This window comes from Xenopus tropicalis, chromosome 4, assembly GCF_000004195.4.
Source record: "Xenopus tropicalis strain Nigerian chromosome 4, UCB_Xtro_10.0, whole genome shotgun sequence".
Lineage (NCBI taxonomy): Eukaryota > Metazoa > Chordata > Amphibia > Anura > Pipidae > Xenopus > Xenopus tropicalis.
This window is the reverse complement of record NC_030680.2, coordinates 58,684,783-58,700,109: the sequence shown is the minus strand read 5'-3', so window position 1 is coordinate 58,700,109 and position 15,327 is coordinate 58,684,783. Positions and strand designations below refer to the sequence as shown.

General features: G+C 40.4%; 1 protein-coding gene across 2 annotated transcripts in view; it reads left to right on the top strand.

Annotated features, from left to right (window-relative positions):
• ankrd11 (ankyrin repeat domain 11) overlaps positions 1 to 15,327 on the top strand; it is a 120,432-nt gene that overhangs the window by 69,064 nt on the left and 36,041 nt on the right. For both annotated transcript variants that reach the window (XM_004913581.4, XM_002933658.5), the window contains one exon: positions 8,491 to 8,629. In XM_004913581.4, the coding sequence (XP_004913638.1) occupies positions 8,491 to 8,629 (139 nt within the window). The remainder of the gene's footprint in view (positions 1 to 8,490; positions 8,630 to 15,327) is intronic.

Below are 15,327 nucleotides of genomic sequence, written 5' to 3'. Positions count from 1 at the left end.
GCACCACCCCGATAATTGACATACCTGATACCCTCAGTACCTGTGACCAAGTGATGCTCTTCCTCCTGTCTTCTTTCTTCACAGTCCCGGGGCTGATACATGCACAATTGTTTGATAAAGCTTTTTTTGTTAGGGTCTGGCTTTTCACTCTACAGTGCATCCACAAGCAGATAGAAAACATGCAGTTATTACAATTTGAATTCGCCCACTGTTTGCATAGCACAGGAGCCATGTTGTCATCATGGTGAAGGGGGGTCTAGGAAGAATAGAAAAGACTGACATTCAGGCCAGATAGATTCACAATACAAAGAATTATGGCAGGAGCGCATGTGGAAGTAAAGAACAAATAATAGTGCAATATTGTAATGAAAATCAGGGATCAGGAGGAATAACTACCGAATCCCAAAAAAGTGTGTGAAAGGCTAATTTGCTTAATGTATCACCACCTGCTGTAATGTTAAATGCTCACCAGATAGCAATATTGAATAGGCAAATAGAAATTTCTGATTCAACTTGTAGCCGTCTCCTCGCATATAGGCACAAAATGGAAGAGAAAGCAGCAAATAGTGCAAATCATTTATTATAAGTAACAGAGTAAAAAGGATCTACTTACAAAGTGTAGATAATGTACAGGCTTTCAGAAAACTCGACGCGTTTCACGTACTGGCGGTACGCTTTCTCAAGAGTGTTTACAGTGTGGCCTCCTAAGAGCTGTGCCTCCAAGGGGTAAGGAAAGTGCAGAAGGCACTTTCCTTACTCCTTACCCCTTGCAGGCACAGCTGTTAGTTATTATACACTAAGAGACTGCCCTCAGTTTGTTCAGTGACGCGTTGCTAAAGCAACGCTCTACTCTTCTAATCTGCCCTTTCTGAATATTTGAGGAGGGAAAGATCCCTTGCACTTCCCAATTGTGGCCAGCAGGGGCTCTATACTTACGTCACACACTAGTGGTGATGTCATCATTACCAGCCACATCTACTATGAGGGGGATGGGCACTCACCCCATGCTGTAGCACTGTATAAAAAGGCCCTAAGGAGGCCACACTGTAAACACTCTTGAGAAAGCGTACCGCCAGTACGTGAAACGCGTCGAGTTTTCTGAAAGCCTGTACATTATCTACACTTTGTAAGTAGATCCTTTTTACTCTGTTACTTATAATAAATGATTTGCACTATTTGCTGCTTTCTCTTCCATTTTGTGCCTATATGCGAGGAGACGGCTACAAGTTGAATCAGAAATTTCTATTTGCCTATTCAATATTGCTATCTGGTGAGCATTTAACATTACAGCAGGTGGTGATACATTAAGCAAATTAGCCTTTCACACACTTTTTTGGGATTCGGTAGTTATTCCTCCTGATCCCTGATTTGCATTACAATATTGCACTATTTGTTCTTTACTTCCACATGGGCTCCTGCCATAATTCTTTGTATGCGTTTGGGACCCAGTCAAAGGGGTGACTTGAGGAGGAGCAGCAGGATCACACGGAGTTTTCGTCACTTTATTCACTGACTTTATTTCATTGAATATAATTAACCACAAAGCGCTGAGGACACTGTATTGTATTTACCACACTAGATCTTTTGACAGATAGATTCACAAACTTGAGATAAAGAGGAGGCGTGCAAGTCTCCCAGTTATATATTAGAGCGGGGATCCCCAACCTTTTAAACGCCGTGAGCCACATTTAAATGGAAAAAGTGTTGTGGAGCAACACAAGCATGAACAATGTTCCTGGGGGTGCCAATAAGGGCTATAATTGGCTACTTAATAGCCCCTGTGTGGACTGGCAGCCTACAGGAGGCTCTGTTTGGCATTATACTTTGTTTTTATGCAACCAAAACGTGCCTCCTTACCAGAAATTCAAAAAAGAGCACCTGCTTTGGGGCCACGGAGAGCAACATCCAAGGGGTTGGTGAGCAACGTGTTGCTCACGAGCCACTGGTTGGGAAACACTGTATTAGAGTCATCTGCAAATAATTAGATTTTTTTCCGATGTGCTTGTTTGGCGACCTCACGACATGCCCACCTACAGTGGGCGATATAGGGCCAAACAATCAAATTACAATGGCAGGCATAGGCGCGGTCAGATCAAGGACCACATCAACAAGCAGATGCGGTCCCTGATACAACAGAAAATCACACCCGTCGGGTGCCCTTACACAGGCAGATAAGCTGCCGAATTGGTCTGAAGGACCATGAATGGCTACTAAGTCTGCAAAAAAATGATTTAAACCCAAAGATTGATTTGTCGCCAATAAAGGTTAATTATGTTGGGATGGGGAGATGGCCTTCCCATAATTTGGCATTTTTTTTGATAACTGGTCCTATACCTGTATGTTATAGAATATCTCAGGCCTTCTCCTGTTTATATTTCAGACTCTTATTCACACCCCTGCTTGGTTGCTAGGGTAATTTGAACCCTAGCAACCAGATGCTCAAATTCTAAACTGGATAGTTGCTGAATGAGAAAGCTAAAAGATTTAACAAAAACACACACAAAAAAACAGTTTTCTCCTAGTCTTCTCATCAGTCTTTGAGAGAGGCCCTGATCAGTCATGGTTGAGCCATATTTTCTTGTTGATAAGTGTCTTCACTGTGTTCCATGGAATGTTTAATGATTTTTTTATACATTTTTGTACCCCTGTCCTGACTGATAACTTTCAATAATGAGATCCCTTTTCTGTTTTGAAAGTGATTTGTGGATCAGCTTTTGATGTATGAGACCAAGAGTAATAATCCTACAGAAACGGCCAAACTCAGTCCAGCCACCTTTATACTTTAGTATAAGCCAATCCGAATATAAGCCGAGGTACCTAATTTTACTTTAGTTTTTTAAGAAAACTGGAGAAACTTATTGACTCGAGTATAACCCCAGGGTGGGAAATGCAGCTGCTACTGCTAAGTTTCAATAATCAAATAATAGATAAATAAATAGATAACTTTAGAGAAAGAAATATGCTACAGCAGCAGACAAAAGCAAGTTTGGGAAGGCTAAGGAAGCTGCCATACTAATTATCAAGTACTTGCCATCCTGCTGTGTGCTTTGTGCTCGTCCCATTGGTTCTGTGCGCTGTTTGTGCTCCCATCATTAGTGAATCTCCATTACCAAAAATAATTACTTACAAATCCTAAGTAGGCACAGTGCATCATTGGAGCTTTTTTATTTCTAAAGATCTGCCCTTAAAGGGGAAGGAAAGGCTAAGTAACTTGGGGGTGCTAAAATGTTAAGCACCCCCAAGTGACTTGAATCGCTTACCTCGTACCCCGGGCTGGTGCCCCTATTAGGAGAAAACCGCACCAGCCTGGGGCACATGGGGCGATGCGCTTCCTGCTTCCGCCTTCCATTCCCTGAGACTCCGAGTCCGGCGCATGCGCAGTAGAGGGAAAAAGCCGACTTCTCTGTTAAAGTTCGGCTTTTCACTCTACTGCGCATGCGCGCGCAGCAAGAGAGGAAGGAGGAAGCGATCGCTGCTACCCAGGGCTGGTGCTGTTTTCTCCATACAGGGGCACCAGCCCGGGGTAGAAGGTAAGCGATCACTTGGGGGTGCCTAACATTTTGGCACCCCAAGTGACTTAGCCTTTCCTGCTTCTTTAAGGAATTGAGGATGGTAGCAGTTTGCATACTCATAAAATAAAGCAATGCTTGCAACGTTACATTAGCATGTCTTTGGTAGATTAGAAAGAAAGCAACCACTTTACCTTCGTTACATATCATATCTAGAGTTGTTCCCATTTCCCCAACTATTGCAGCGACTTCATCTCGAACTTACTGGTTTGCCTGAATCAATATGCCCAAAACAATACATCTTTAGTCTGGTACTTCATGCTCCAAGTGGAAGGCCATGAAAGATTTGGCCAAGGATGATTTACCATTTCATTATTGTCCATGCTATTCGTAAAAGTTTTTTTTATACTTTTTTTAGTGGTCTTTTTATGTGCCCTTTTTAGTGAATGTGTGCCCATGTGCCTTTGTCAGTGAATGTGTGCCATTGTGGGGCGCCGCGGCTTGATGCACTTCCCATCGGTTCGGAACTTAGCAGCACTAAAAGAGCGCATAGGTCCCATAATGTTACATGCAGAGCTGGCCAAAGCTGCCCCCCCTCCCCTACCCTACACAGGAGCGCAACATGGCAGCACCATCAGGCACCTAGGATTCCCTGCTCAGGATACGTAGAGCTACCAAAGGAGCAGCGAGGCACTCACGCCTGGGAGACACTGCGGAGCTGCTTACCGTACACCGGAGATAAGGGGCCATCACTCCCCATGCGTCTCCGGTTGCTAGGCAACGTGTGCTTAGAGATTCGCGCTGAAAAGAAGGGCGCGATGACGTCATCGAGGTGCCTCTGCACCGTGGACACAGGTATTACAGGAGCGCTCGTAACCCAGCAGCGCGTCTACACAGAAAGGGCAGCAGTTCTCCCCTTTACATTAACTGCGCTATTCATACGGGCTCCCACAGGCACCTTGGCTGCCATTAGTGAGCACAATCCTACGGGCAATTCTCCCTTTATTCCCATACGTGCTCTTTCAGTGCTACTAAGTTCCGAACTGATGGGAAGTGCATCAAGCCGCAGCGCCCCACAATGGCACACATTCACTGACAAAGGCACATGGGGCACACATTCGCGCCATAAATGATGCCGTGCGAACCCGCATGTCTCCACCAACGTAAGGTCCTCGCAACGAGCACATTGCAGCTGCGAGTATCCATATCCGTAAATACTCGAGTATAAGCCAAGGGTTACTTTTTCAGCACATTATTTGTGCTGAAAAACTCGGCTTATACTCAAGTATATACGGTACTTAAATTGACAATTCTCTATTTAGGATTACCCAAAGGCTCATACTACTAAAATCAATTTTTATTATATTTATTTATTTTTGGTAAATGCTTTGTTTAGATAAAGCAGGGCTTTACATATAAACTGTTTTATGCAATATATTTTTTATAGAGACCTACATTGGCAATGAATCATGTCTGATAGGCAGAATTGCTATGGCAAGGCAGATGTGAGGCTGAGTCACCTGATGGCAGACTGACAGGTTTAGGAGGAGCTAAACACAAATTTAGAAACAATTTTTGCGCAAGAAAAAATCTGAAAACTGTATTTTTAAAAACTTTGGTAAATTTCCTTTGTATTTTGGTGACCTGGCCCTAGTAATGATTTTGACTGATTTCTTTTAATCGCTGTCTTAAAGAAATTAAAGGAATAGGATGATGGTTGCAGGCTTATTTATTATTCGTAATGCTGACGCATTTATGTAAATTATAGGAACATCATTACCTGTTAACCATAAAAACCCAGACCGCCTCATTCTGGATAAGAGGTCTTTAGATCAGTGTTTTTCAACCTTTTTTGGGCAAAGGCACACTTGTTTCATAAAAAAAATCACGAGGCACACCACCATTAGAAAATGTTAAAAAATTTAACTCTGTGCCCAGCAGCAGTGCCCCCCTAGTACATTGGTGCCAAGAGCAGTGCCCCCCTAGTACATTGGTGCCCAGCAGCAGTGCCCCCCTAGTACATTGGTGCCAAGAGCAGTGCCCCCCTAGTACACTGGTGCCCAGCAGCAGTGCCCCCCTAGTACACTGGTGCCAAGAGCAGTGCCCCCCTAGTACATTGGTGCCCAGCAGCAGTGCCTCCCTAGTACATTGGTGCCAAGAGCAGTGCCCCCCTAGTACATTGGTGCCCAGCAGCAGTGCCCCCCAGTACATTGGTGCCAAGAGCCAGCCCCCCTAGTACATTGGTGCCCAGCAGCAGTGCCCCCATAAGTCAGTGTGACCCGTGGCCCCCCCTAATACATTGGTGCCCAGCAGCATTTTACTTCTGCTCTTCGGCGGCTTCAGCAGCATCTTCCCCTCACGCGCGCCGCCTCTGCGCTTCTGCCTACACGCAACCGCACACAGGCCCTTTTATAACGTTGCGCCCCGTGCGTACTGACGTCACCCGTACACACGGGGTGCAACCATTGACAGGGCCCGGGCAAGGTAAGAGGCTGATGCCAGCAAAGGGGCTAATTCTCTGCGTTTGTTTTTCCACAGAATATAAGCCCCATGTGCCATCAGCCTAACAGGGCAGTGGCAAGATTATTTTTCTGCTGTATTTCAGCTAATTTTATCGTTTACTCTTGATCTTTTGTTTGCCATGCAGTTTTTTAATCTGGATAACTTTAAACCTAACAAATTTCAGAAGCATAGCTTCCAAATATTTTTTTTTTTTATAACAAAGACCCTGGTTAATAAACCTTTTTATTTTAATTTTAAAATTTTTTATTTTTTTTAATCGCATTACATTTAATGTACAGCTATATTTTTGTTCTGTCCTTGTTCCACAAGGACTTTTTTTTTTTTTGTATTAATTTGCATTTGTCTAGGCTTCTGTGTTTTACTTCTCGTCAAACAAGTTGTTTTCTGAGGGTTTCAGCCTTGACAGTGGTCCAGCGAGTAGCACTTCTGTCTTGCAGCACTGGGGTCCTGTTGTCAGGGCACAATCTGCAAGGAGTTAGAATGTTCTCCCTGGGTCTGTGTGGGTTGCCTTCGGGGGGACCCATTATCCATTATGGTCAGGACCTGGGTTTTCCGGATAAGGGATCTTTCTGTAATTTAGATCTCCATACCTTAAGTCTACTAAAAGATTATTTAAACATTAAATAAATAGGCTTGTTTTGTTTCCAATAAGTTCACAAATTCCTGGTAATAAGGGACCTCTATGGCCAGTCAAAAAGGGCCAAAGTTAATGGGATACAGCCCCCTGATTAAAGGGCATATCAAAAATCCATAACAAAAATGGTATCCCAAACTCGATACAAAGTCTTAAAAATGTTTTTACATTTTTATTCAGATATCCATACTAAAAGATTACAGACCCCACAGAATGCATTCTGTCAAACTGTAGTGAAGATACTAGTAGAGTGCCTTAAATGTAACGCCTTTTTCTTTATCTATTTGTTCATCGTACATGTACAGGGTTCAGACCCAAAGGGCGATTTTTCACGACTGTCTGTGTACCGCATACTGTAAAAGTAGTTGACATTGTTGACATATGAATGAGCGGGCTAAACATAACCAAGAAAGACGTTCAACTTTTCTCTTCATAAAATAAAGCTAGAATTGCCATAATACTGTTCAAAGTTATTTTCACATTAGCTGAACCAACTATTTAAAGGTTGGTTTCATTGCAGTTGCTCAGTATATGAGCTTTAAAGTAGCTGATTAAAAAAGTAGCTAGAAATATTCCTGTAGGGTTACGTGCTACAACATCCTACATATTTGTCTACCAATAACTCCCCAATAATATTTTTTTAATTTTACCAATGGAGGTGCCTAATAGAAATATTTATGTTCTCTTTGCTATGTCCCCCCCCAGTTTTTGTCAAGTATTATTTGATTCCTGACCTCTTGACTAAGCAGTCTTTATCTAATTGGCAGGCCTCAAGCTCCTTGTCACTTCCCACAGAGCATCTTTTGTGCTTATGTTAAATCACATTATATAAGCAACAAGGTTGATAGTTGAACAGGCTCTAAATGGGAAAACGGGAAACTGCCTGGGTTTTTACATAATGTATGAGAGAGAGGCAATAAATCTGTATCAACATGGGTATTCCCCTGTAGGTTCAACTGCTTGTTTCCTCGCTGACTGAAAAACATGCTCCGAAGCTATAAAATACCCTATAAAGATTATAAAAAGCCACCGTTTTGACTGCTGCTGTGCTGATTGCTTTATTTTGCATGTTGACCAAACCGAAGAGAATGGGAGAAGTTGTTGAAGATGTACTCATGGTATTTCCTATTGTACATGATCAAACAAGTTAAGCTCTGTGTCTTTAATGTGCTTAGGACATGAATTTAGATTTCTTGTAGTGTTTACCTTAGTCTTTCAGGAATTACATTTGGTCTATGCACCTTATTTTAATTGTTTTTTTTTCCTTTTAGTGAAAATATTATTCTATGTTCAGGGACGATCATAGAGACCTACAGGGAACAAAATAAGAACCCAGTTTTTAGTCCAAAGATGTAGGAAAAGAACCTCCTTTTTTTTTTTTTAAACTCGTGCTTAATTTCTTTTCTCAGGGATCCATATTGACTTTTGGTCCACTTTACTACACAAGAATTGGCTTAGAATATAGATATCCCCATTAAATAACAGGTGATCCTGTTTAAGGAAATAGACACAGAACCAATTTTTTTTTGCAGCAAATTTATCTAAAATGTTTTGTATGGGCCTTACCATAGGCAAGCACATGAGTTTTACCTACCCTTAACTGCCGCTGCAGGGCCTTGCTTGGTGTTTTTCCAGCAAAATGTCACACAGCGCAAAAACCCCCTTGGACTATAACTGACTGTCGATAGCACTACATAGAATGTCAGATGGCAATGTAAACATTTGTTATATTGTCATTTATGTATGCAAACTGTTAGTTTTAATACAAAAATGATTTAGCATAAATGCAATATTTTATTCATCATATGACATTGCTTTTCCTAGGATAAAGATAAAGTTTCCCTAAATAAGACTCCAAAATTGGACCGAACTGATGGAGGGAAAGAGGTAAAAGAAAAAAACACAAAAAGAAAATTGCCTTTTTCAGTTGGAACAAATGGAGATCAGAAAGATTCCGATACAGGTAAAGAAAATTAAATTATATTAAATAAAAAAAGTTTAAATCTAATAATACCAATACTAATACAGTTTTGTATAATATTTACAATGTTTTTTTTTTATAGGTTTTAAGCAAGGTAAAATAAAGGTACATTGAGTGAAAAATTTTGTTTTTAAGAAAATGCCAAAAAGCCAAGCGAGCATTGTACACGTTTTGCTGATAATTTTGTCAACTGACTCTGAAATAGGTTGTTTTCTCATAACAATTTGTATTATGGCAGCTACCACTCATCAATAAATGCAAATAGTAGCAGAGTAGTTCTCTGTGGCAGCTGGCTAGGGTTGCCACCTGGCTGGCATCCCTGATGCTAATGTTATAAATAAGGAAAATGGTTAAAAATAAAAAATAGTGGTATTTTTCTCCAGAAAATGTGTCAACCCTACAGCTGGTACACAGACACAAGTATTCCATGAACATGGGTAGTGTAGTACTAGGGCATAGAAGTGCGAAATCTTTCCACCTGATTAAACCGGAGTGAATAATTGCAGAATATATCAATTCTTTAAATATGCCCGTTACAATATTTATGGCTTACACAATCTATTGCCTCGGTGTGACATTTATATGTTATGTGCAGCTCCAGCTGCAGGCAACATAACAAAGGAAAGAATTACTCAAAATCACATACCTCATTCTCTGTTGCAGATTATTTGTTTCTATGCTGTGAAACAGGTTAGACTGAATTCAGAGAATGAGATCATCCACTTGTGCTGTCTTACTTTTGCAGCATTTCCAGGGTAGATGTTTGTTGTTTTTTTTTTTTTTTTACATCCTAAACTTTCTAAGTCTGTCTTTGTAAAATTAATAAGATATAGTATAAGGCTTTAAATACCAAAAAAATGTACCTCAGAGCTTTGTTCACAGCATCATATCTTCAAAGTGTCATATGGAACTAATATAAATATATAATATAAATGCCAGAATAAAGTGTAAAAATCTGTTTGAAATAAATAGCTAATTTATTAAGGGATGTTTTATTTTACGCCATCCAAACACCAGATTGGACGGCATTATTGTATGCCACTTTAGATGTTGTATAATAAGTTCCGGGGATGTCATTTTAAGGAAAAAAACTTTAAAAATGTATGCTGTTTTTTAAACATCGTTGTGTGGCAAATTTTGCTTTTTTTTACGCCACATAATAGAGCTCGTACTCTCAATTTTTTTCTTTCTCTCACCTGCAGTCGCATTCCCCTGCGTTCCAACACAGGGGAAAAAAGCATATTTTTCTGATGTGGCTGTTTTCTGATATGGCTGTACTTACACAGGTGCCTGTAAGTGCTGAATGCAGCACCACAGGGGAGTGAAGAAAAAACACTCAAATATGAGCCCCTGATCTGCCCCTTTATGTAGGGCAAGGCTGTGGGCGCACAGGGATGTGCCTTGGCTTCTCTCCCCTATGAATAAGTGGTTTGGAAAAAAGCGCTTTGGGGTTTTGGCCCCGGGAACGTGGGGATTCTTGAGGTGTACAATTTTTTGAGTGCTTTACTGTCTAGTTTTTATTTATTTATTTTTAATACAAGCATAATTGAATGACCTTATGTCAAGAAGGAGGGACTTTTTATTGTTTCTTCAAGTGTAACAGGCAGTGTTTTGGGGTCCTCTTTAACCCTTTATCAGCTTTCCCCACATTTAAAATATTTAGAAGCAGTAAGGGGGGGGGGGGAGTGAAACCAGACTTTCCTTGATTACCCATAGTCCTTGAAATGAGTCAGTTATTAACTATATATTTCTTTATTATAATTGTCCACATTTTTGTTACCCTTAATATAAAAATATCCACAGCCCAATTCAGAGGCATGATAGAAAGTACAAAGGAATATATATATTTAGGAATTCATAAGATCTTGAAGTCTGGTCGCATCATATCTGAATGAATGGACATTCTTTTAAATGAGCTTTGTCAAATAAAATATCCATTCTAAAAAATTGAAGTGATGTAACGATTTTGTAATATTTGTACTGTTGGTTGCATTAACTTGCATACATTAGCAAAATTGTGCTACCCTGAAATATGTTGTGTGATAAGGGTAATACATTTTTAGAAAACTGAATATTGCTGCTAAACAGTTGCTAAATATTAAAGAATAAGTAAGCTTCACCCTAGACAAAGTAACAAAAAAGAGCTGATTGTTGATCTGGCTGTATTAGAGAAACAAAAGAAATATGGGTGCAGGAAGAAAGGTATTTTATTCTGGGGGCTGTACAGATTAATTTTAAAGATTAAAAAAAAAACAAAAAACTCCTTTGTGGGGTAACCAGACACTGGCCCACTTTGACTCTGTGCCCGAGATTAGTCATTGGGCAGGTAAAGGCATCAAAACATTTCAAGACATAGGGGGGAATTCACAAAAGTGGAGGTAGCCCTTTTTTGGTGTAAAAGGGGTGGAAAACACTTTCTCCAGATTCACAAACCGAAATCCGCCTAAATTCCGACTCAACCGCCACTTTTCCGTTTTTGGTGAAAGAAAGACTGTTAACAGACACTTTTGTGAATTTGTCGTTTAAACGACATTTATACAACGTTTTAACGACATTTATATGACGTTTTAACAACATTTTTTCCCAACATTTTTCCCCAACATTTTCAAAATGGAGTAAAGCTCAGTGTAACTCTGTCAGACCAATTCTAAGCTTTTCTGTTTTGTTTCCCCCAGTCCCCATTTCACACCTAAGGTAGGGGCCCCATTGGAGGATCATTAACATATTAATGGGGATTAGCAGACTATTAGGGGACAAGTTTCTGTCTAACCCTAGAACAATAGGTGCAAAAAGCCTCATTAACATTTTATAAACAAGTAAAACACTGATTTAAAAAAAATGAATTTATATCTTATATATAAAAAGTTTTAACCTCACTTTTGCATGATTATGCTGGTTTTAGCTTAATCAATGAGGCAATAACATTGCCAAATAACATTTTGTGTGAATATATTGTAAACATTTTTATTAAAAGGAAAAGTAAAGCCTCCCAGGCAAATTTTTAGTTTTAGCTGCAGTGCCCCCTCTTTAATCACTTCACTGACATTTGCCCAAACTTATCTGTGCCCCCATAGCATGTCCAGAACTACAGAACTGCTTGACAGCATTGGTCCCAACCTGTTCCCAGCAGCCATCTTGGTGATCATCAAACAGCACATACACACTGGCACCCAAACTGGGATATTGGGGTACAGGGTTGGACTGGCCCAACAGGGCACTGGATAAAAACTCAGTGGGCCCTAGTCTTGTTGGACCTCTATTAACTGGTCATGTTGGTGTGTGGGTTGGATTTCTGCTGACCAGTAATGAGTAGGAGCTGGAGAAGAAGGTATTTAGACCCTTAAATCTTGTTACAGGAGTGGAATTACACAGCAATATAGAAAACATTAGAAAGCCCAATTGTCCTAAAAAAATGATGTATAGTTTCCATGGGCAAACTAAAATTACCCTTCAGGAAATGCCCCCAATGTGAAATGACAAATGGCATCTCCTGCTGTAGATGTGGGACTGAGTTTGATGGCACCGACAGATTTACTAAGAGCTAAAGGCAAATTCATAAAAAAAATGTTGGGAAAATGACAAAATCTGAAAACTGTCTGTTTAAAAGACAAATTCACAAAAGTGGAGAAAGAGGTTTGTGAATTAGGTGGAAAATCTGACAAATCTATCTCCACTTTTATTTTGTCTCAATATCACCACTTTTGTTAATTCCCCCCATAGTGAAGGATGGGTAGTTGAAACAATTCGGGACCCTCAAGGAGGAGTTTGAGCTCCCCCTTGCCATGTATTTTCGCTATTTGCAACTTTTATGCCCAGTTCCCTATCAGACCATTACAGGTGGCAGATACCTCTCTTGAAAAATACCTGCATAGACCGGGCCTGAGAAAGGCTGTGTCATGGTTTTATAGTTTACTATGGCAATCCACCCCAAACCCCCTACCAGAGGCTGTCCAGCCAAGTTCAGTGCGGTGTGGGACACTTTGCTTCTTCCTTCCTGCTTCGTTAAGCTGCGACTATGTGGTAGGCGCATGCACAGTAGAGTGAAAAGCCGATTTCTCTGTCGCATACGCGCGCGAGCGAAGCAGGAAGCATTGCAGCTACCCCGGGTTGGTGCTGTTCTCTCCCAACTGGGGCACCAGTCCGGGGTAAAAGGTAGGCGATTAAAGTCACTTGGGCGTGCCTAACATTTTGGCACCCCCGAGTGAATTTGCCTTTCCATATCCTTTAAGAAAACATGCCCATAGGCACATTATGAAGCCAGCTCTACTAAACACTTTTCTCTTTGCCATTTTCTATCAAGTAGATTATAGCAGTTTCTATCTTTAGGAGAGCATTTTAATTGAATCAGCCTAATGGATTTCTTCAAGCTAAATCAGGGGATGAGGTGTCTTCTGGCAGTTCATTGATCTGTTGTCCATTTTAGCTGCAAGCAGTTACCCAGCAGTTTTAATTAGGAAGGTGAAACAAATAGTTTCATTTTATGTTATTAACATGTTGGGTAATGTATTTACCCTGGATTGTAACTTTTTTTTTCCCGCATCCAGGGGTATAGAGTGTGGTATAGAAAAAGTATATCTTTAGTGAATTGGTCCTTATTGGCATTTCCATTCTGGTTTCTGTTTAAATGGTGCCAAGCTAGGTATGTGCACGATATGGCTAGTAATTGGGCACAGTAAATTGGACCAGGTGAAATAGTATCTGTATAAGTGTCAGGGGTGAGATAAGGGGCAAATGCTGCATAGTGCTTCTATCCTTTAAATATCTTATAGCAGCCATAGGTATAAATGTTAAAATTGTCCTAACGTACAGGAGAATGCCTGTGCTTCCTGCTACACTAAATTTCCTTACCTGTCACCTTAGTGACATTAGATCACCTTCCACACATGCCATACTAGCTTCTCTAATGTAAACCAGAAGAAAAAAAAAGAGGCTAGTGACATGGCTTCTAGTGATTAATGAAGTTTATGCAATGCTAAAATGTAAAAATATTTTATAATTTAAGGATTTTGAGTTGTTAGAATAATCATTCATTTTGTGTTATTTTCCTCTAGATGCAAATATATAAACAAGTTTTTTTAGGTTGTTGATTACATCAGCTTGCCCCAATACAGTTTACAATCCCTATAATGTTCACACACATGCTAGGGACTGAATGTTTTGAGTGCGACAGGGGAGGGTTTTACAAGCTCCTTTTGTCCTGGTCAGGAACAGACTCAGAATCCTAGTCCTATAATGCAGCAGTTTTAATGACTGAGCTGTCTTGTATCCCTAATCAAATGTTAAGGGGAAAGTAGTACAAATGGTAAAACAAATGTAGTGGTTGCATAAACTTGAGTCTTGTGCTGCTAGGGAATAGTGCCAAACACTGAGCTGCAATGCTACCCTAGCGAAATACAAAAAGGAAAAAAGTGTATTGCTAATAATCTACCATAAATCCATGTTTGCCGCAAAACAACCCCCCCCCCCCTTTTTTTAAATAAATGAATTATTTTAATATTTTAAGTATCCTTAAGGGGTGGTGGTCTAGGTTGTTATAGGACCTTTTATTTGGAAAACCCATGGTTCCAAGCATTCAAAATAATTCCATACCTACAATCATTTTTAACTCTTTCAAATAAAGTTGCTTACTCATCAAGATTAGTCTTAGAACATGAAACTGAATTTTCTTGTCATTGTAAAACAGAACCTACATTAAGACAGTTTGTTTCCGCATAAGTTAATTTTGCACTTATTTTGATTTACATTTTATTATGTTTTGGAATCCTTTCAGCAATATATTTTAAATTGACATCTAAGGTTTTTATGATGATAATAGCTATTTGCAGTTGTATTTAGATTCCCAAACGGCCGAATGTCTGACATTTGTATGTTGGAGGTCAAACTGTGCTTGGATTTCAGGTTGTTCCAAGGGCGAAGACACACGGGGCGATTAGTTGGCGCCACATTTGGAAAAGTCATGGAGGCTAATCTGCGCAGCGAAAATGTGCAAGTGATTAGTCACAACAACGGCCATTGTACTCTGTGTGTGAAAAGTCGCCGTGACTGGCTTAATTAAAAGTCACAGCAATCTATGGCAGGGTTAAACTAGCTTATGGTTTGCCAGGGTGTTTCATTTAAGAAGAAAGAAAGGCTATCACTGGGGGTGCCAAAATGCTAGCCCCGGCCCCCTGTTACTTTAATTGCTTACCTAAACCCCCCAACAGGAGAAAACTACACCAGTCGTGGTGTATGCGGTCCAGCGTTCCTTCTTCGATCTTCGTTCATGTGCAGTACAGTGAGCAGGCGACTTTAACAAAAAGGCTGGGTTTTTCACTCAACTGCGCATGCGTCGGCCCCGGGATTCTGAAGAAAGAAGACAGAAACAAGAGGAACGATCACTCGCATATACCCCATTCTGGTGCAGTTTTCCCTTAACAGGAGCACCATCCAGGGGTATCAGCTAGGCGATTACAGTCACTGGGGGGTGCCTAACATTTGGCCTTTTCTTCTCCTTTAAAATTCATAAGAAATAATTCATGCATTATCACCTACAATTTTAGAGCACTGATACTACATGAGTTATTTTATGAACTTAGTTTCCCGTTAAAGGACAAAGAAAGGCTAAGTCACTTGGGGGGTGCAAAATGTTTGACCTTGTATCCCGGGCTGGTGGCCCTGTTAGGAGAAAACTGCACCAGCCC